Consider the following 23,541-nt stretch of genomic DNA (forward strand, 5'->3'; position numbering starts at 1 on the left):
AGAAAAAGGGAGGGAAGTGGGGGCAAGAAGTAAAAACGTGAGAGTCAAGCCGGAAAAATGAAAGTCAACGCCTGAAAATGGGAAAAGACTGTCTTTTGCAAATTATTTTTACTATTAGGTATGTTTTTGCAATTTTTTTTATAAAAGATTGTTTTTTGCAAAAAAAATAGTTATAAAAGATTGTTTTTGGCAAATTTGCCAAATAAAAATTTGTGATTTCACCAAACTTGTAGGTCACTATGCTGTAAGAGATAATCGAATGACTCTAAACTGCAACGACAACACCCCGCTAAACACACAATTTACAGAAATCTGAAACACTCCTTTCCTTTACCGGTTTACCCCCGTCGTGTGTGTTTGTGGAATGCGTACAGGCGCTGAGCGTCAGCAGCAGAGATGGCGAGTGCGTTCATCCGCTCATTTGCTTCGTCCATGTCGCTAGTTGGGTTCCCTCATCATCCCTCCAATTGCGCTATTCCTCTTCCTCTGATACGACTCAATCCTACCTTCAACTCTAAGTTCCCTCACCTTCATCTCCATGTCCGCAGAAATCCTCACCGGTTTTTGTTTCAGGGTCAGAATATTATTTCTTCTATTTCTTACCGAATTTTGTTTCTGGGTTAGAATATTATTTCTTCTATTGCTGCATGAAAGTTTACTGCTTTTAAATTTTGAACTAACATAGTATTTATTTGATTTTCTATTAGTTTCATTTTTTGCTCTGTGTTTTATCAATGGATTTCAATTTAGTTTGGAAATTGGTAGAGTACTAGTTGGAAAAGGTTGGAATTTAAGCTTAGATTAATTGGAGACAAATTAAAAAAACAATGAATTTGTATTTGCAATTTCTGTTATTTTAAGACAGATTGCGGAGAGCAACACTAGATAGAAGTGAGTGTAGGGAAATAATCTTTGTGGACAGCTACACAAGATAAATTCGAGTGTAGGGAAATAATCTTTATGGACGGCCACATGAGATAAAGTCGAGTGTAGGGAAATAATCTCTGTGGACTACCACATGAGATAAATCCGTGTTTCATACAGCCGAACTCCATTATGTTAGAAACTTAGGAGTAAGGCTTTGGTATTGTTGTTGTAAGACATAGTTCTATAACTATTTTTCTTAAATATTGTTTGCCATTTTCATTCATATGTTGTTGCTAAGTTAAATTTGGGGCAGTTTAATTTGCAACACACGAAAAGAAAGGAATTGATCAATGGAAAGGGAGTAAACCAAACCTACACCAACCCGGCAACCCCCTATTGTAATTGAAACAAGTTGTACATTTTGTGCTTGTATGTTTAAGCATTGCTGTTAAAAGAATTTGTATCAACTAATTGCTGATAGGGGAGTTTACGATGAGCTAGTGCTTGTTTAGTAGGTAAACAGTAAAGGGAAGGGTAATGAAGCTTATGCCAAAATTTACATGGGATGTCCGACTCTGAATCTAGCTACGATTTCCAAGGTAGTATTTACCATGGACAAATCATTCATTCTTTTTCTTTACCACTTATTATTACATAAGAGATATGAATAAAAAGTGACAAGGAGATAAGAAGAAAAAAATTAAATGTTTGCTAATGGAGATGCATCACGGACATACTTATAGACATTGCCATTTACTCTAACTTCACCATCACTAAACAAGCTCGTTTTTAGTTTGCGAGTTTGAGTTTCATAGATTAATCTGCAACCTTATTTCTTCTCATTGGGAGATGAGTTTGATATTTCATAATGTCTCTGGCAGTGAGGTCAGTAGTTTCTCCGGCAGAAGCCTCAGCTGGCTTTGAAGAAATGACCTCAGGGACCAAGAGGAAGTATTACATGCTTGGAGGTAAGGGAGGTGTTGGGAAAACAAGCTGTGCAGCATCTCTAGCTGTAAAATTTGCTAACAGTGGGCACCCTACTCTGGTGGTTTCGACAGATCCAGCTCATTCACTGAGTGATTCTTTTGCGCAGGTTTGTTTCTCTGTTTTTAGGCATCATATTTGATGCTAAATCTCTTGCTAATCTTTTAAGGATATTCTGCTTCCCTCTACAATATTATTTTCATTCACAGGATCTGACTGGAGGAACATTGGTGCCCGTTGAAGGGCTTGAGTCTCCACTCTTTGCTCTTGAGGTATTATGACTGTTGTGCTTATATTTGGACTGATTGCTAATGAGTAATGATGCTATTAATTCAGTGTGTGCTTGAATTCCAAGTGATGACATACAAAAATTGTCAGTGTCATACAAACTCAAACAATTTACTTTTTTGAATAATTACAGATAAACCCAGATAAGGCAAGGGAAGATTTCCGTGATATGAGTCAGAGAAATGGAGGAACTGGGGTAAAAGATTTCATGGATGGCATGGGCCTTGGCATGTTATCAGAGCAGGTATGTCGCATTTTACTCATAGAATTGACAAAGGACTGTATATGGCTCTTTAAAATATTATAAGTCGATCTTTGTGTGTTGAGTTGTTCTTAACCAGTTGTATTTATTTTGATCAACAAAGCTAGGAGAGTTGAAACTTGGGGAGCTTCTTGACACACCACCGCCTGGCTTAGATGAAGCTCTCGCAATTTCCAAAGTATGTATCTTTGGCCTTCTCTCCCAAATGGATTTGGAGTTTGGTATTTTGTTTATTCACGATTGTTATATCATTTGATTGAAGTCTGCCTAAACTTTATGTTCTTTTTCCAGGTGATACAATTCCTTGAATCACAAGAATATAGTATGTTCACTCGAATTGTTTTTGACACTGCTCCAACGGTGAGACATTGTACTACTCCCTCCGTTTTTTTTCCTTGCATCACTTGGACCGGCAACTTGTCAATGCATCATTTGACCATTCAATATCTCTAATTTTGTATTTCTAAAAATTATAAAAGTTGATATTATGAAAATATGTATTGTGACTAATCCAACAACATTTTGCATAATAACATTTGATTATTATATATAGGTAAAAATTCAAGTCAAACTTAGTATATGAATAGTGCCAAAGTCCAAGTGATGCAAGTAAAAAAATGGAGGGAGTATAATTTAAGAGTTACTCTATGTTAGACTTTAAGTTTTTTATTGGACTTTGATATTATTTTAATTAATATTCCAAATATGACTGTAGCAATATAAAATCATTTTATATAAGTGCAATAACAAGTTCATAACCATTGTGGATCAGTTGACATAAGAAATCATCAGTCAGGAATGTTCTGAAAGACAGTTATAAATTCTTCAATGTTTCAAATCTACAAACATTTGAGAATTCATTGTCAAAGTTTGACATGTTTGTAGTCAAAACTAAAGGACAAGCCAATGAGACTTCTGATTTTATATGAAGGGATATTATTTCATTCACTGTTATTTTTAATTGAATTTCTTTTACTTTTTTTTTAAACAGGGTCATACATTGCGACTTTTATCGTTGCCAGATTTTTTAGATGCCTCCATTGGTAAGATACTAAAGGTATGTTTCTAAATCTTGGAATGGTAAATCATTGGAAAATAGTGAAGCCACCAATTTGCTGCCTAAAGTCTTTTATTTGTATCTAATGGTTAGCTGACTTGGGATTTACTTTTCATCTGCTGTCTGGCAGAATGCAATTATTTTGTACGTGTGGCATTTTGTTGGTTTTCTACTTGAGTCTCTGGCCTATATTAGGAGCATGGTTTGTAAAACTGTGAACAGTAGAAATGTTTAGCTATGATGTAGGCTAACTATCATCTTTCTTGTTGGAGAGTTAGCAATTTAACTCGGTATAACTGTATAAGTTAAAACTTGCAATGTTTGATTTGCAGCTGGGTCTGCTATTAAGTAACATGTTCACTGGGGCTAATGTTCAATTTTCTTTCTTCCAAGAAAATACATAATATATTAGTCACCAAAAATAGGTACAACTTAAAACTACATGCCAAAACACCAAACGTCCTCCTAAGCACTAAACTGCGTCAGTACCAGCATTTTCCCACCTTCTAGGAAGGGCTGAAAAGTGGCACCTTTACGTGCAAAATGCTTAATGCAACAAAAGCCTCTCTTGCATTTACTGTATTACAACGTCAAGCTACTTCTAAACACCATAGTTTTAAACACCTTAAAACTATCAGTACAATTTCCTTCAAAATAAGCTGATTAATCTGGAGCCAAATATGGTATACCGTTTCTGCAAACCGCACACCATGAACTATTGAAGCCTGCCTTCGACCGGTTTTTTAGCTCTTCTTGCAGCTTCCACCTCCTGCTCAAACTGTAAATATCTGAAGTCAAGGATCAGAGGCTAAGCTGTTTCACACTGATCTTCTGCTATGACTTGCCACATCTTCAGCTTGTCTTCAGTAGCCAATTTATTATGCAAAGCCATCCAAATGATAAGACCTTTTAAACTAGCTTGATTATTATTCCCTCCTTCCCAATTTAGAATGCCCCTTTATCATGGAACATAGTTTTAGGTAGAGTTTTGGAGTATGGTAAATGGTTAACAAATATTATTTTATTGAAAAAGTATGTAAAATGAAAATAGTTGAGTATTTTTTTTTAATTGAATGTGAGAGGGTATGGGACCCTCAATAAGTCAATTTTATTAGTGGGAAGAGAGAAGTAATAAAATAATAGTGTGTCCATGCAAAAAATAGGAAGGGGCAAATGATGCGGCTTCAATTTGAAGAGCTTCGATGATGGGGTGCTACTGGACCAGCAAATCAACAACTTGGAAAGGGGTCCTTTAGAGGCCACTCATGGACAGTGGTTGGGAAGCAGTAGCAAGGCGACGGCTTATTGTGTGGTTTCATCCTGATCCTTATTTAATCAGCAACTTGGAAAGTGGTCCTTTAGAGGCCACTTAGTGTTTGGGAGTAGTTGGACTGCTGTTTAATTGTTTCGTAACTAGGTTTGTTTTTTGCTTGCGGTTTTCGGACTTCATTTGAAGTCGGTTTTCAGGTTTAAGCATAGGATATATTTGAAGTGTTTTAGTTATTGTCAATTAGTTTTCCTAGTCCTACTATTATTAGATTTCCTAACTATAAAAGGAGGACCTTGTTTTTGATTTTTTCATTGAGTGATTTATAAAAGTTTTGAGTGTTTTGATTTACAAAATATCTTGTGTGATTTTTGTGTGTGAGACTTATTTTTGTTTGAGGGTGAATTTTTTGTGTGTGAGACTTATTTTTGTTTGAGGGTGAATTTTGTTAAATCAAGTTAATTCAATCACGTCTCTTTGTTGTTACTTGTTACTTGTTTCCTTGTGGCTTGAGCCTTTAGAGAACAATAATCAGATTTTTTTTTAATCCTTGTGCGTATTAGGTCACTAATATTCACATCGACAAACTGAATTGGAACGGATGAAAAAGGAAAGGGACAGTCTCGGGATGAGGTAGTAGTTTATTACATATCACTCTCTCCCAATCCACATGTGATTGGTGCCCTTGCATTAGCTGATTTAACAACTTAATGGAGAATTTTCCATGCTTAATGAACTGGCTGGGATCTCCATGCTGCAGAAACACTTCTTTAGCTTCAAATATTTTTGTCATAGTCCAAGACAGGCCACTGGGAAGTGGGAACACTAATGATCCACTGACAGCTAATTTTTATGTTGTCTGTCTCTATGGTTCGAATCCTTCGAGATGAAAATAACTTCCCCCTCCACTGTAAATATTGTTTACCTTTTGGGCTCCTTTCTTCTTTTATTAAATTAGTTGCATAAAAAAATAAAGATTTGATGTTAGGCTGAGCAAAATGAATTAATTTTTAGCAAAGCTAGTTAAGTAAAATAAGCAAATTTCTGCGGCAAATAATTTCTGTTTAGGTAAGTGAAGTTCAGAAAATAAGTTTAGTACTACTCCATATTTAAAATAAACTTTTCGGAGAAAACATGTAAAATACAATAAAAAAAGTTCAGCAACTATAAGTTAATTTCAGGAAATTTAAAGAGAAGTCGAGCTTTAGAAGTTCTATTTTCTGTTAAAGAAGCAAAGCATTCTGCACCGAGGTTGCACTGCTTAATCGAGTTAGGTTGTACATATTATGTATTTCTTGATTTCTTTTACTTAAAATGTTTTTCTGAACTTTATGTTATACAATCCCAATCCTTTTCTTTATATATTATGTGAATTTTATTTCATATATTACCTGTGTTCTGTTTTTTTTCCTACTCACTTGACGTAGATACGTAGTTTAAGAAAATCGTGGAAAAGGTGGGTGAGTATAAGACAAAGTAAGTTATAGTATGGGAGTGTAAAAAGGTGGGTAGGTGTAAGGAAAAAAGTGGGTGGGTGTAAGGAATAAGTTGGTGGTGGTAAGAAATATTGAGGAGGGAGTGTGGAAAGGTATACTTGTATGGGGTATGCCAAAAATGAAATAAAGTTGGTGGAGCACGATGTAGGGTTTTAAAAAAAGATATGTGATCTGGAAGTGATGCAGCCATTTATAAGCCTCCTATAATTGATTTATGGATGGAGAATTTCCTGTTGGTTTTACCTTTACTAAGTTGTAAAGGTAATGACTTAAGGGAAGTATCATATGTCAGTGATTGGAAATAGGTTTTGGAAAATTATCAACGGTAGGAAATAATACATAATTCTGGTTTCAGTTGTGGTTTTAGTAGCAGTCATGGAGTTGTGGAGCAGTATCTTGCATGTGGCACTTTAAGATTTCCTGACCTGCTTAAAGCGATTAGATAGGATAAGTTCAGGTTCAACATAACAATTTTAAGTAGGTATGATATTTAAGTTAGTCAAAACATTGTTAAAGTAGAAGATGGAGGCTGAGGGCCATGGCATGAACTCGACTTTGAAATGCGGGGACAAAAAGGTAAGATGAAGTAGCATTCTGGTTGATGGAGTTTGATGATAAAGATGAAGGAGCCATTCTGGTTGATGGCCAAGAGAAAAAGTTCTGGTAGAATGGTTTACAACATGACGAGGGAAAGAGTCAAGAAAGGTGAGATGAAGGGATATGACCTTTTTTGTGTGTGTGTGTGTGGGGAGGGGGGGAGCGGATGGGACTGGAAGGCGGAGGGAGTGTTGATAGGATTGTGGAGCAGGAGGAGAGGGGTAGAGGGCCATTCTTAGTGCAACCACCTTAGGCATAGACTAGATACTAATATGTGGATGTAATAAATAGTCACTACTCATTAGAGAGTCATCTTAGGAAGGTCGTGCCTTGGCGCGATGGTCAAGTGTCTACTTGTTATCCGCTAGGTCATGTGTTCGATCCCTAGAAACAACCTCTCTATGAAAATAAGGGTAACACTGCGTACATTTGATATACGCACTATTCCCCATACCTTGTGATAAATAACGAGAGCCTTGGTGTTAGAATCCATCCTTCCTTTGCTTGTATTTTGCTTATCTAATTCCTTCTAGGACTATTCTAATAGGTATGTAGGCTTTAGATGTAATTATTATGTTATTGGTAGTTTGTAGCTAATTCAAAATAAACCTCTATGAGGGGTAGGAATGAATGAACTCCTAACCAATTGTTGCCATTGTTTTATTGCTTATGTTTTGTTATAGGCCTTTATAAATATTGTGCTGCGAGTCGCTCTATACCACCCCAAAGTCTCGCAATCAGATAAATTCTCGTTGTTGGTCCCACTTGTGTCTGCTGTGCGCATACAAGCAGTCCGATCGACCCTCGTCCCTCGCACTTATCGCCAATAGTCAAGAGTGCCCATGCTGAATCAAACGCTTGCTCGTGCTTCTACGAGCCCCGAGACACTCATTCTGCACAAGACTTTTGTCGTTGCCGCCAAAAGACAAGAGCGTGCCGCACGGATCTGCAAAAACATTCGGACCGTGACACTTAGGCACTGGGTATGAACTTCTTTTAGAGTCATCTTAGCTTTCAGATGAGCATATTTGGTGCCTTGGTGGTGATCTCCGGCACCGTGGTCAAAGTGAGGTTATGGGATCTTCAAGGATGGGTGTTGGTAATTGACATCCGACCGTTTGGGGTGGGGGATTGGTTCTGTGGTTTTTTTCGTTATGTGTTAAACCATTCCTTTCCCTCCCCCCCCCCCAAAACAGAGAATAATAAATAAGTTGCACTAGTAAAAAAATTCGGTGTGACTAGGGTAAAAAGGAATGAAGGTCGAGGTCTTTTCCTGAAAGAAATCTATGCTGAGATGATTATATTATGTCCAAGTATGCCGAGTTATGGATTTGTCATGGCCTAGTAGTAGTGACTTGTCTTGGGTGCTGGCATCAGTGGCATGGGTTCATTTGTTCTTAGATCTATTATTTTACAATGTTGATATAATATAATGATCTGAAGTATCATAGGTGCAAACATTATGTATGGGCTCACAGAATTTTCGTTATCGAAGGAATGATAATTTGCACCAAAATTTTGGACCACTAATCTAGAACCGAGAAAAAAAAAGAAACAAATATGTGAAGGCCTATTGTGTATCTTAAAACATAGCCGTTGCAAAAGGAAATTATATGTTTGTAAATGAAAATCTCTTTTCTGTAATGTCCCCACCCCTTACTTTTGGCTTCCTAATTGCTTTTTCCCCCTTCTTAATGCTTTGTCTCACACATGCAGCTAAGACAGAAAATTACATCCGCTACTTCAGCCCTTAAATCTGTTTTTGGGCAGGAAAAGCCACCACAACAGGATGCTGTAAGCTTAACCTTTTATGTTGTCCATGTCTTTTACCTTCTCTTGTGAATAAGTCATGTATGATCGGTTTTTTTGGTTTCAGGCCGGAAAACTGGAGAAGCTACGTGAAAGAATGGTTCAAGTACGTGAGCTATTTCGGGATACAGACTCGACAGAGTTCGTCATAGTCACTATTCCAACGGTAAAAAGACATATTTATTTACAAGCAGTTATGAGTAATAAAGGATCTAGTTTAACTTTTTTATTTTCTGAAGCATTTTGTTGCCTTTTTTCTTTGACAGATTTTCTTTCGACATATAAATTGTGTGCATGATACTACATATCAGAGGCATCCCCCTTAGATTTCAATTTACATGCTGCTACTTGACCACATCGGATGTTTTTTCAATGTTTTCATTGTTTTGGCGTCATCTTTGATGTATGGAGAATTGCTCCTCGAGGCTGACATATTCATTTCCAAAATGTCTTGGTAGCCAAAATGGAAATATATGATCAGCAAAGTAGCAAACAAAACATTTCAGAGCGGAAACATCAACTTGAATTAAGTGGGAAAAGCATTTTGGCCCACAGTGTATACTTCCTTCACCAAGCAAAGACCCATTTGTCTTTTTAGGCTCAGCCTCCACTCCACTTTCAAGTTTCAACCACCCTCTCTCCAACTGTCGAATTCTTGTCTGTGAAGTGTGAAGTGCCTCTCGAATTGAAATCTTCTCCAGCGACCAATTATATTTATACCCAGTTGTAATTGGAAATTTTGACCGGGCTATTCCGACCTATGGGAGAAGCGTGTTTATAAAATAACCCATTCCTCTTTCCTAATCTCATTCAACTCCTCTTGCGGATCTAAAATTTCTTTCAGTGGCCACAAAACTTGTTGCTACAAATCGCAGCTGTTGCTGCTCCAAATTGCAGTTGTTACTTCTCTTTTCTAAAAGCTCTGGCCGTTTCCGTCTTCCAGAATCTTCTCTGGCCAAGTGTTCCGTCTTGCTGTCTGCTGATCTCTTTTTTGCTCTCTTCCATGTTGGTAAAATTGTAGTGGTGCTTTGTGGTCTGCCAATTTATTTCTCTTTGCTTAGCTGATTATTTTTGTTTAACCACTTGGCATGGTTATTCCAGTCTATTCTACTCATTCTAGTAGTGTGAGTTTCACATATTTTTTGTGCGCATATTTCTCCTTTTCCTTTTCCATAATACGTTTCCCTTTTTGTGATTTAGTGTTTGTCACGTTCCTTATTTCTGCATTTCCATGTAACATAGTTTATCTTTGTTTTAATTTATCGTCTATCTTTACTGTATATTTTGTGGAGACATTAAGTCCGTGATGAGTACTACTTATAGGCGTAACTTGTAGACTCTTATGTTACTGTGGTTGAGCAGCATAGCTTATAATATAGCTTTTGGAATAGTGATATCTGTGTCAAACCATTTATTTTTGTCTTTGCAGGTCATGGCCATTAATGAATCAGCCAGACTCTCTGCTTCTCTAAAGAAGGAAAATGTGCCTGTCAAGAGGCTTATTGTGAATCAAATTCTGCCACCATCGACATCAGATTGCAAATTCTGTGCAATGAAGAGGAAGGTACAGATTAAGATTATTAATTCTTCTCCCGTGTCAGTTAACATCTTACTCCTTTTTATCCACAAATAAAATAATAAGCTTTTGTTAGGTCTTGACACCCATTTTAGAAGTTTTAGCTTGATACTGTAGTTTTTTTTGATAGATAGTGTATAAGAATAAAAAAACTGTTCGAAAGATACAGTTAGTTTGGACGGGGGGAAGGGGGAGGGGGGGTCTCATAGGCTGAGTGGTGTATATTTTCCATCTTAAGTGACTGGTAAATTCTTTTGCGGACATCTGAAAAAGGAAAACATGAAAATTGTTTGTGGACGGATGGCGTCCGTATGAATGAAAGAAGGTCCTTCAACGACATTGGTGTGCTCTTTGATGTATTTAATCTATGGATTCTAAACAAAGTGCGGAAATTTAGCTCTGCTCGACTCTATACAAAAACTAATCACCAAGATACGAATCTAACGGACCAAATAGTTTATCTAGCTTAAAGAAGTTAGGATGTTTTGTGGGGAATTACCTTTACAACTGTGATTTTGAAAATAAGTACTTTTTATGTAGTTGATTTTTATAAACTACCTACTTAATATATTTTTTTGTTAGCACCTATGAAGCACGGGTACTTCCCCGGAGTGCGTTTAGGGGACGGGTACGGGACTGATACGTCGGAAAAACGTCCCCGGGACGACTCTTGAAGGGTGGGGACGTCAGGTCCAGTAGGGGACGGCTAGAGAGGTTAATGGGGACGTTTTGGGGACGGATTTTAAAGCTTTAAGACGTACCCTTCCTCTTCTTCCTCTCCTTTTCTCAGATCTAGGGTTTGTAACACTAAATCTAAAAATTCAAGCACTAAACATATATGAAGGAGGATGAATGGTTAGGGATCGGAGTCGGCGTTGAGAAGCGACCAATTCTATGGAGTCGCGAGAAGTTTCTGATGTGGTGGGCCGGTGGCTGCGCGGTGGGCCGGTGGTTGTGCGACAGTGTATAAAAAAGCGCAAAGCGCACTAAAGTGATATGAGTCCTAGAGCTTAAGCGCAAAGCGCAAGCGCAAGGCGCGGGCTTCATCGAAGTGAAGCGCATTTTTTAAGAATTAAAGATTTTTACTATTATGAATATATATCTTACTAAAATAACCACAAAAATATATAAACATCAAATTTGCTTCCAAAAATATATTACTCCTTGCTTTAACAAAAACATATTACTCCTTGCTTTAACAAAAATAAAGCATATAACATAGTGTTTATCCAGAAGCTAGAAGCTAGGCTCGGCTGTTGTGACTGTTGTCTTCTCTTTTCTTCTTTTTTGGACTGTTGGTATACTTTCTATTGTTAAGGATTAATAGGGAGTGGTCCAAAACACAATAACAACATATAAAAATGCTTTCAACGTAAAATAATAATAATAAAAAAAAGAATTTCAATGAAGCGCCAAAAGCGTGCTTTTTGCACTTCGCGGGCTTCATGCGCTTAAGCGCGCTTCGGCGGGCTTAATCACAAGAGCTTCGCTCAGACCTAATTAAGCGTTTTGCCCTAGAGCTTTGAGCTTCAGGGCTTAAGCGTGCTTTAAGCGTGCTTTTTTAAACACTGTTGTGCGGTGGCCGGAAACTTATTGAAGCTTCCACCTTTGTTCGCTACTTCGCGGCCAGGCGTTCCATGCATTCTAACACCGTCAATTCCTTCTGGATCTGCGGCGGCAAGTTGTTGTGCTCCGCCCATCATGCCGACAAGTTTTTTCTGGATTTTTGGTAAAATAGTTTCTGGGTTTTTTTGGTTTTTTAATTTTGGGTAACAGGGGATGAATGATGATGATGGAGGAGAAAGACGGAGGAGAGAGAAAGAGGTGAAGAAAGAAGGGAGAATTGTAATAAGGAAAGTCAATTTTTTTGACTAATATGATCCTTTATATACGTGTCTCTAAATAAATTCGAATCGAAGTACAATTAGTTGAGGGTGCTCGTGCTATTTTCATGGACTAACCAATAAGCTCAACCTATACATAAGTACATAACACCACTTTGTCCACTTATACACTGTAATAGAGATTTTATATCTATTAAAAATTTAAGGTAATATATATATATATATATATATATATATATATATATATATATATATATATATATATATATATATATATATATAGAGGAAGGCTCTCGTGAGAACACCTCCTTACGGTGAGAACACTTCCTTACGGTGAGAACACTTTCTATAATGGCATTTTCGTAATTTTTATAAACAAATAAACCAATATAATTGTTTTTTCACGTTTTTTCCCCCAATATTTCTGATTTTCTGGCAATCTTTCTCTCTCTTCAACTCCCCTCTCTCTCCTATTCGAACACCACCACCAATCGCCGCCGCCGCTAGCACCGCCGCTGCTTACCTCTCGCCGACGATTGTGCTCTCCTCTCGCCGCCGCTTCTTCTTTCCTCTCGCCACCGCTTCTTCTCTCCTCTCGCCGCCGTTTCTTTCTCCTCTCGCCGTTGTTTCTTTCTCCTATCGCCGCCGCTATTTCTCTCCTCTACGCCGCTGCGTCTTCTCTCCTCTCGCTGCCGCTTCTACTTTCCTCACGACGCTCGCCGCTGCTCGCAGAAATTCGTCACCGGTCGCGGTGGTTGTGGTTCGTGAATCGGAGTTCGAACAAAATATGGTGGTGGCGGTGGTTGTGGTCCGCGAATCAGATTGCGAATAACTTCTAGTGATTCCATTTCGAATTCGATTTCTGTAAGATTTCTTTGATTTTGATTTCTCTCAGGTTTCTTTGATTCTTCAATTTAGGTTTCTTTGATTCTTAGATTCTTCGATTTCGGTTTCTTCAATTTTAAATCAATCGATTTCGTTTTTCTGAGATTCTAAAATCAATTGATTTCTTTGATTCTAATATCAGTCAATTTATCCGAATTCATGTTCTAAATTAATCCGAAATTTATCCAGATTCATGTTCTAAATTCCAATTCCAAATCCTCAAACCATGGAATGCCGGAGGCAAGGTGAGCTTAGTTGGACGAAGGATGGATGAGGTGGTAAGATCGCCGGCAAGGTAGATTGAAGAGCCGAAACTAAAGACGAGTTAGGCGTTAGATTCGGGGTTTTCGAGAGAGTTTTTCAAATTCATAACATGTTTAAATAATTGTAGAACATGGTTGAATAAATTTAGAACATGCTTGAATAAATTTAGAACATGCTTGAAAAAAATTAGAACATCATTTAATAAAGTTAGAACATGCTTGAATAAATTTAGAACATGTTTGAATGAATTTAGAACATGTTTAAATAAATGTAGAACATGCTTGAATAAATTTAGAACATGCTTGAAAAAAATTAGAACATCATTTAATAAATTTAGAACATGCTTGAATAAATTTAGAACATGAACTTGAAAATTTAGAACATGATTGAATAAATTTAGAACATGCTTGAATTAATTTAGAACATGCTTGAATAATTTTATAACATGTTTAATAGTTTTAGAACATGTTTGAATTAATTTAGAACATGAGCTTAAAAGTTTAGAACATGTATACATGTATATGTGTTGACTACATTCTCATGTTCTAAATTTAGAACATTGTTGAATAAATTTAGAACATTTTTGAATAAATTTAGAACATGGTTGAACAAATTTAGAACATCGTTGAATAAATTTAGAACATCATTTAATAGATTTAGAACGTCGTTGAATAAATTTAGAACATGCTTGAATAAATTTAGAACATGAGCTTACAAATTTAGAACATGGTTGAATAATTTTAGAACATGCTTGAATTAATCTAGAACATGAGGTTAAAAATTTAGAACATGGTTGAATAATTTTAGAACATGCTTGAATTAATCTAGAACATGAAGTTAAAAATTTAGAATATGGTTGAATAAAATTAAAAACATGCTTGAATAAATTTAGAATATGGTTGAACCAATTTAGAATATGGTTAAATAAATTTAGAACATCGTTGAATAAATTTAGAACATGAGTTTGAAAATTTAGAAAATTGTTGAATAAATATAGAACATAGAGAGTGTAAAAGTGTTCTCACCATAAGAAGTGTTCTTACATAAGGAGGTGTTCTCACCGGATCCCTCCCCTATATATATATATATATATATATATATATATATATATATATATATATATATATTTTTTTTTGCCGAATCCAAGCCGTACCCGTTTTTAAAAATTTTGGTTTTGCCCTATGTTACTCCGACACTTCTTCTAACGGTGGGTGTCGGTGTCGACACGACCTGACCCGCGACACGACACTCGACACGTGTCCGGGGAGGTGTTGACACCGGTGTCGAAAAAGGGTCCAAAATACAGTGTCGTAATAGGGAGGAGAAAAGAAAAGGAGTAAAAAAAAAAATCAAAATTAGCCATTGATATACATAGCAGGTGACAAAATTAGTCTTACCCGGAACCATATGCACTAGATCTAGAAGAATTCGAAACCCTAGATCTAACAATTGATAGTCGTGGAAGGAGAGAAAAGAAAAAATATGTTTGGGGCTTTTGTTGTAGAAGCAAAAACGAGATGAATGCCCTCTTCAATTCTTATTTTCATTGATAATGGTCTGCTATTCCATTGCTGAACCCTTCTGCCTTCCTGCCACCATTTTTTGGTTCTTCGTTCTTAGTGGAGTGGTGAAACCGTGAAACTGGTGGGCAACTGGGCACTTTTTTCTTTTTCTATTTTTTAACCTTTTTTATAAAATAAACAAGGGTGGGAGTTGGACAGGTCACAGGTGGGACAAACCCACGTGACTCATGACATTTTTTATCTTTTGCATTGCTTTTGTATTTTTTTTACTTTTTACAGGGAATCTTTCCAGAGCAGACATTAATAATTTTACACACATTATATTGTTTTACTTTGACAAATATTTTTAAAATCTTAATTTATTCTGGGTACTATAAGACCTTTTTAAATACCTAATCTTTGTATTTCACGATCTTCGTATACTTTTTTTACTTTAACATCTACTTTTATATTTTTATTGAAAGTGTCGGATATTTTTATCCGACACTTTGTATAGAAACCGTGTCTAAAAAATAAGTCAAGACACTCCGTTGACCGTGTCGGAGTGTCTTCAAATATTTGGATCGGAGTGTCAGATACTCCGACACCGTGTCGGACACGACACCGACACTCGTGTCTGAGTAACATAGGTTTTGCCGTTTTCCGTCCCCGTACCCGTATCCGTTCCCGTAACCGTATCAGTGCTACCTAGGATAGCACTACCATTTAACGTTTCCAATCTAATATTTCGTCCAAGTGGCCCACCAATAATGATTTACTTCCAATTATCGGTAATTAACCTTATATTAACGAAGGTAATTAGTCACGAAAATAAGTCATTATCCACATTTTATTTTTAAATTAAGGTTTATAATTTGTGAAAGTTGCTTATATTTGGGGCAAATTACCTTCAATTATTAGGGTTTAATTACAAATAAGTAGAGGTAAATCGTTATTGTTGAGCCCCTTGGACGGAATTTCGAATGAAAAACGTAAAGGGGTAGTGCTACCAACAAAAAACGAAGATAATAGATAGTTTTTCCACATAAATTACATAAAGGTACTTATTTTCGAAATCACTACAATAAAAGGTAGTTCCCCACAAATTTTCCCAAGAGTTTAATCATCTGCAAATTAACCATAAGCTAGATAGCATTGAAAGCATAAAGGAACTAACCACCAACTTTCAAGGAATTACAAGTTTTAAGAAAACAGGAAAACTATATTGATAATCTCATATCATAATATCTGAATAATAAAGTAATAGCTTAAGTCCTTTGTATAGGACAAAATATAAACGCTAGAATTATCCTAAAATGATAAAGTAGAACTAATTAATAACAATCTGCCTACACGTCCGTTTATTCGAAAATAAAGTCCTACTGAAACCAGTGTATGAAAAAGCGCCCTTAAGCGCTGAAGAGCGTTAGGGTAAAGCGTTAGGGTAAAGCGTTTAATTAGTTATAGGCGATTTGTTTTGGAAGAAGCGCATGGAGCGTGCCTTTAACCGCTTCGTTAAATTACTTTTTCTGGTTTTTATTTATGTTGGAAACTTCTTTTTTTTATGTTATTTACTGTGTTCTGGACCACACCATATAAATCCTTAACAATAGAAAGTGGGCCAAGAATCCAAAAGAAAAGGAAAGAAAAGAAGACAGTGATGAATAATCAGCTGGCCCTACATGATAAACACTATGTTATATGCTATTTTTGTTAAAACAAAGAGTATTTGGGAAGCAAATCTGATGTTTATATATTGTTGTGGTTTAAATCCTCTATTATAGTCGGATATATATGCATAATAGAAAAGAAACCTGTAATTTTAAAAAGTGCCCTTCACTTGGATGAGGGGCGGACCTTGCCCTAGGTTCTAGGACTCTTATCGCTTTGGTGCACCTTGCGCCATTTTAGACATTGACTAAAACTCTAATTTGACGATGCTAAACTAATTCAATATAAGTAAATCCTACAGAAAACTTTTACTTTATATTAAGAGTGTTGCAACGCTAGATTTGTCGCCTCCATTGTAAGAAATAAAGCTATTGAAATCAAATAAATAAGAGAACTTGAATAACTTTACTTGATTGATGATCTACGGATTACAATGATTGTGTCGTGGTATGAAGGCCATTGAATTAGAAGCGAATTTTGCCATTACCGGTACATGCTCAAGTGACGAACGCCCCCCAAGATTAACACAATCCTCCTCTAAATTCGTGCACCCGAACTCAGAAGATGGTACTGCTTAAGAACTGCTCAAATCTCTAATAGGATTTAGGGTTTGTGTTTTGGTATTGTTTTTAGGGTTAATCTCGTGTGTATTTTTTATTATAGCGAGAAGGTAAACGTATATACTCCGTATAGGAAACGGAGATCACAACCACACGATGATGATTTCACCTCTCACAAAAAGGAATTGGGTGGTCTTATCATTTATGGGGAGAATCTTGATAGAATTAGAAGACTTCCACCCAAGGCCATGCATCATTAGAGGATTATCAAAAAACAAAGCATTGTATAATTGCAGTGTCAGTATACTCCACAGGTCGGTTGCGGCAAAGAGGTATTTTCCACGGTGCACCTCAAATCTGATTCCTTCCAAAATTATAGTCTAAGTAGAGCACTATTTTATGGTAGCCGATTATTTTGTTTTGAACCGTACCCACAACACTATAAGAAAATTTTTTGGCAAACGATTATTTAGTTTTGAACCCTTACCCACAAGGCCACAACACTATAAATAATTAATCCACCCCACTTTGTTCCCAATTGTACAAACCTCCTTGGATTTTCGAGGTTTGTACAATTGGGAACAAAATGGGGTGGATTAATTATTTATAGTGTTGTGGCCTTGTGGGTAAGGGTTCAAAACTAAATAATCGTTTGCCAAAAATATTACTTATAGTGTTGTGGGTACGGTTCAAAACAAAATAATCGGTTACCATAAAATAGTGCTCTATAGGTCTAACGTAGTGTTTGAAATGGATAGTTTGTTGTAAATTATTTTGTAAATGTTAGAGAGTGCAAAACAAGTAAATAGGCGTAACCCGTAGAATAGTAGGAATTCACATATTTACAAACTTTGAGAAATTATCCTCTTCCCTTATGTATTTATAAAATAAATACGTACATTTTGTTAGTTACATCGGGACCAAATACTCCGTCTCACTCTTAGTGAACGCTCTAGAGAGATATCCTATTACTCGTAGAAGGAGGCCATCCCTTCACATTCACCGTAGGTGTTCCGCGAACAATAAGAACATTTAAGTTCAACCTTCCATTTATACAACTCATCGGTCATCTCACGACGCCACTAATTCGAGTGGCCTATGTCTGTGAGGCTAGTTGAATAGATCTTCTCATGACACCATTAACTCGAATGGTCTTGGTCTATGGCTCTATGAGGCTAAGAAAAGAAGTACCGTATCTACGGAGCATCTCATGACATCACTTAGACAAGTGACCTCGGTCTATGAGGCTAGATACATTAAGAGCTTTTAACTCATACACATCATCCCTTTCGGATGATTCACCACACGGGTTTAGTATCTCTCAAACCCATACCTCTTGATGACTCAAGAACCTTCCTTCTGTCCAACCCTTTTGTAAAAGGATTCGCCAGGTTCTTCTCCGTTCTCACATATTCTAGAGAAATCACACCATTCATAATAAACTGTCTTATAGACTCATGTCTGACACGAATGCGTCTCTTCTTGCCATTATACACACTGTTCTTCACAGCAGTTATGGCGGCTTGTAAATCACAATGTATAGGTACAGAAGGAGTTGGCTTCATAATGGAATGTCTGCTAACAAGTTTCTCAACCAATCGGCCTCCTGCGTCGCAAGATCTAAAGCAATGAATTCCACCTCCATGGTAGATCGAGCTATGCACGTTTGTTTTGTTGACTTCCATGAAATTGTACTTCCACATAAGGTAAAAACATACTCACTTGTTGAGCTTAGCTCATCACTGTCTGTCACCCAGTTCATATCACAATACCCTTCGAGTAACAATGGGAAACCAGTAAGTTTAAACCCCATTCCATAGTACCTCTAAGGTATCTCAATAAATGTTTGAGGGCACTCCAGTGCTCCCCACTTGGGTTATGGGTATAACGACTGAGTCTACTCACTGCAAAAGCAATATCAGGTCTTGTGCAATTCATCAGGAACATAAGACTACCAATCACCTTGGCATATTCCTCCTGAGAAACACTCGTTCCATTATTCTTGAATAGATGTTTGTTCGGATCACACGGCGTCCTCACGGGAACCACATCAAAGCAATCAAACTTCTTCAATATCTTCTCCACATCATGAGTTTGAGACAACACGTAGTCCTTGTCGATTTTAGTGACTCTCACACCAAGTATCACGTCAACCTCACCCAAGTCTTTCATCTCAAATTTGGAGGACAAGAAGTTCTTAGTTTCATTTATGGCATCTATACTAGCACGAAAATAAGAGCATATCATCAACATATAAGCATATAATCACAACATTTAATACCAAACATCTTTGTGTAGTCACACGCGTCACTATCATTCACCACCACAAAGCCAAAACTAAGAACAGTGTTGTAAAATTTTTCATACTATTGCTTCGGTGCCTGCTTCAAACCGTAAAACGATTTTTTCAGTCTGCATACCTTATTCTCCATGCCAGGAACTACAAAGTCAGGGGGTTTCTCCATGTAGATTTCCTCCTCCAGATCTCCATTTAGGAAAGCTGTTTTAACATCCATCTGATGAACAATCAAATTAAATGCAGATGCTAACGCAAATAAGATACAAATAGTAGCTATCTTAGTCACAGGAGAGTAAGTATAGAAATAATCAACACCAAACTTCTGCGAGAATCCTCGAATCACAAGCCTGGCCTTGAACCTTTAGACCGAACCATCAATCTTCTTTTTCCTCTTGAAAATCCACTCGCATCCTATGGCTCGATCTGATTTGTCAAGATGGATTCAAGTTCACTATTGATTGCTTCCTTCCAGAAACTCGCATCAACGGACCTCATAGCTTCTTTATAGGTTTTGGGGTCATCATCTACTACTTGGAGACACACCATTAATTCATCCAAACCATCCATATTTTCCATCTCCGTGAGGAATGCTGTGAGAAATTCAGGTCTAAAACTTGTTTTTGTCCTTTGCCTTTTACTTCTCCTAGGTTGCTCCTGATCATCAACCCTAGAGGAAGTTTCAATATGTTCTGCAGAACGTCTAGCTTGAGAAGACCGTCTTTGAGGTGGGGTAGCAAAGGAAGAATCATTAGTAACAACATTATCTTTCAAGGGAAATACTTGCTCGAAGAACTCCGCATCACGAGCCTCGCATATCGAGTGATCATCAAGACTCATAAACCTGTATGCAGCATTGTTCTCCACATAGCCTACCAACACAGTATCAAATGTTCTCGATCCTACAGTAGGCCATTTGAAAGATGGATAACCTACTTTTGCCAAACACCCTCACACCTTCAGGCTCAGGTTAGGAGCGTAACCCTTCCAATACTCATACGGAGTCTTGTCCAACTTTTTGTGAGTGACCCTGTTCTGCTGATAGCACCACAAGTTATCAGGAACTCAAAAGCATTGCATTCATAATTTCTTTCAACATTCAGTTCTTTCTTTCAACATTCAGTTCTTTCTTTCTGATATGCCATTCTGTTGTGGGGTATAGGGAGCTGTCACCTCATGAATAGTGTCTTCCTTCTCACACATTTCCTTCAGAAATGTCTACCCACATTCTCCACCTCTGTCAGACCTTACCCTTTTGATTTTTCGATCTAACTGATTTTCTACTTCTGCTTTATACACCAGGAACTTGGACTTTGCATCATCTTTGGACCTTAAAAGGTAGACCTTGCTATACCTTGAAAAATCATCAATGAAAGTAATATAGTAGCGTTTTCCACCCCTACTTTCCAAGTTCTTGAAATCTGCCAAATCAGTGTGAATTAACTCTAACAATGTTGTTTTCCTCTTTGTGACCGGTTTATACGGTTTCTTCACAAACTTTGACTCAACTAATACACCACATTTATTGTGTCCATCCATTGTCATATTGGCGAGCAGATTTAAGCTCTTCATACGTTTCAATTTGCTCACCCCCACATGTCCCAGTCTACTATGCCACAGATCAATGGACTCAATAATATAAGCAGAAGAAGAATTCTTATTCATGGTAGAATCATATACAAAGTCAAGAACAAATAAACCCCCATTAAGGTATCACTTTCCTACATATTCGCATTGCGAGTCAGCATAAGCTTATTAGCTTCAAGAACTAACTTAACACCTACTTTGTTTAGCAAAGCACCAGAAATCAAATTCCTACGAAAGGATGGTACATACAATACATTGTGTAAAGCTAGTGTTTTGTTAGAAGTGAGCTTAAGAATCACCTTGCCCTTGCCAAGTACCTCCGAGCTCCTAGAATTTTCCATGTAGACTTGTTCGCCCTCTCCAGCTTTCTCAAGTTCCACGAACATGTCTTTGTTGGCACATAAATCTCTCGAAGCCCCTGTGTCAATAATCCACTCAGTTATGTTTTCCACTAGGTTTTTACCTCAGAAATCACAGCAACTATCACATCATCTGACTCTGCAATATGAACCTCACTCTTTGGTTTTGCCTTGTTGCTTTTCTTTTCTGACACTGGTACTTGTAATGTCCCTCCTTTCCACAACCATAGCATGTGGACTTCTTCTCAATTCCCCCTTCCTGCACAAATTTTCCTTTCTTCGCGTTTCCTAAACTTTGTCCCGTGTTCAAGTTACAAGTTACCATGGCCTGCATTCCTATCAAAATCAACATTAGTTTCAACAAGATTTTCCCTCACGGCAAGTTCATTCTCGGGTTTCAGTGGAGTATCTTTGAGCTGGTTTGCTTCTTCAACCTTCATATGACTCACTAACTCAACAAGGGTCAGATCCCTTTTCTTATGCTTCAGACGGTTTCAGACAATTTCTCAATCAATACATGCCTTCAGCAAGAACTTCGGCAACTAAGGTTTCATATTCATGGACTTGCTCCATGACAGGCTTAGTATCAACCATCTTAAAATTAAGCCAATTTCCAGTAACATACTTCTTCTTCCCAGCACCATACTTCTTCTCAAGAGATTCCCAAATAGCCTTAGCCGATTTTTCTTTAATACAGAGATCAAAAATTAGGATAGTCATGTGGTACATCATGTGAGCCCTAACAACCTTATTGTCTTTGTCATACTTTTTAACATACTCTTCATTAGATTTACTCGTAGCAGTTGTACTACTAGTTGATTTTCCAGTTTGAACAAGTGTATCAAGAACAGTAATAGTTTTTTCAGTTGAGGTTGTAGGGATAGGGCGATCATTGAACAACACAATCAATATCAGCTTGTTCTAAATAAATCAGCAATTTTTGAGACCACCTCTTATAATTAGTTCCATCAAGCGGTTCCAATTTTGACAAATCCAACATAAAACGAGATTGCGGTAATCCAGACATGATTTCAATAGTAAAAATTCGCTTCTAAATTGTAAGAAATTGTCAACGTACAGAATTTCTATACAGCAAGGATCCTGCTCAATTTATATCCATTTTATCGATCATTAGCGTTTATTCACATTATAGAAAAGTTGATGTTATCGAATTAATTTGTGTTAACTCTACAGTGTGTAGTTCTGTTGGACATACTCCAACAGGTTGAAAATCTTACTCAACAGATAAATTATTCTGGTTGTTCTTTTAATCTATAAAATAATGAAGATGGATTATATTGGTAATTTCGAGTAGACTATACAATATGCACACACATTAGCTCCAAATGTAATGTGATGTAACCAAGCCTTGCCAAATTCATTTTTGTCCCTAGTGAATGTCAAATAACTGTCTTTGACTTGCGGCTTTTATATGAATGTATTAAACATCTTAATAATCCATGTTCTAACTTGGCATTGTTTCTGCAATTTGAAAAATCTCCAGGATCAGATGCGTGCACTTGAAGTGATACAGAGTGATCCTGAACTCGCCCCCTTGACTTTGATTCAGGCACCACTTGTTGATGTAGAGATCAGAGGTGTTCCAGCTCTTAAATTTTTGGGTGACATTGTCTGGAAGTGAAGTATTACATTAACAGTATCACAGGGATACCCTCAAGCCCCATATGATGAACTAGTGATATCAAATGAGAAAGCTCTTTGTGTACTTGCAGCACATTATACACACTTGTTAATAGTTATCAGAGGACATTCATGTTGGTGCTTTCCAGGCACTGCAAATGAAGTTATAATTGTTGAATAGAAGAAACTATCTATACAACTATAAGAGTATCAAATATTTTTCGAATTTAGGATGTATTCATTTATGCCATAGAAATTGTTCTAGCAGCAAGTGGTGCGAGGCCGGCTTGTTTTATCATCGGCTGTTGATCATAACTGCACTAGTCAGAGAGAAAGACCTGATTAGTTTTTTTTAGTTAATCCATGATTCATACTGTTTTGCCAGTAGTTTTGTGTATATACAAAGAAGTCTATGACACCTGTTCACTAGACCTGGGTAAATTGACTAGACCTGGGAAAACTGATCCGGACCCGAAAAATCGACCTGATTGATTCGATATGTAACCCGAATTTGACACAAAACGACAACCTGAAACAGACCTGAAAACCAAATAGATTCGACCAGTAAGTGATTTTATCTGAAATGATCCGATATTCGAACGACCCAAACCGAAGTAACCTGGACCGATCTTCACCCAAAATCGAATTTACCCGAACCGAAAATAACTATATAATTTAAATCAACCCGAATTGATCCAAACTGAAGAGCAACTCGAGTTTATCAAAAGT

General features: G+C 37.0%; 1 protein-coding gene across 2 annotated transcripts; it reads left to right on the forward strand.

Moving 5' to 3' along the window:
• Positions 1-232: 232 nt before the first annotated feature.
• Positions 233-23,196, forward strand: LOC110783840 (ATPase GET3B). 2 transcript variants are annotated; one of them, XM_056840340.1, is made up of 11 exons: positions 233-574; positions 1,749-1,960; positions 2,061-2,123; positions 2,273-2,383; positions 2,505-2,579; positions 2,693-2,761; positions 3,393-3,458; positions 8,535-8,612; positions 8,695-8,793; positions 10,057-10,191; positions 13,122-13,262. In XM_056840340.1, the coding sequence occupies exons 1-11, from the start codon at positions 397-399 to the stop codon at positions 13,179-13,181; spliced, it is 1,146 nt and encodes a 381-aa protein (XP_056696318.1). In that variant the 5' UTR covers positions 233-396; the 3' UTR covers positions 13,182-13,262. The 2 variants fall into 2 exon arrangements, with proteins under 2 accessions (XP_056696318.1, XP_021843919.1); XM_021988227.2 differs by lacking the exon at positions 13,122-13,262 and adding an exon at positions 22,676-23,196 and having other exon boundaries at positions 238-574.
• The last annotated feature ends 345 nt before the right edge of the window (positions 23,197-23,541 follow it).

The sequence above is a fragment of the Spinacia oleracea genome, chromosome 3 (assembly GCF_020520425.1).
Source record: "Spinacia oleracea cultivar Varoflay chromosome 3, BTI_SOV_V1, whole genome shotgun sequence".
Taxonomy (NCBI): domain Eukaryota; kingdom Viridiplantae; phylum Streptophyta; class Magnoliopsida; order Caryophyllales; family Amaranthaceae; genus Spinacia; species Spinacia oleracea.

Excerpts from the sequence above, each read along its gene's own strand:
- LOC110783840 (XM_021988227.2), top strand. The coding sequence starts at position 397 with ATGGCGAGTGCGTTCATCCGCTCATTTGCTTCGTCCATGTCGCTAGTT. Across the intron at positions 2,124-2,272 it reads CTCCACTCTTTGCTCTTGAG|ATAAACCCAGATAAGGCAAG; the intron begins GTATTATGACTG and ends GAATAATTACAG. Across the intron at positions 8,794-10,056 it reads TCATAGTCACTATTCCAACG|GTCATGGCCATTAATGAATC; the intron begins GTAAAAAGACAT and ends TTGTCTTTGCAG.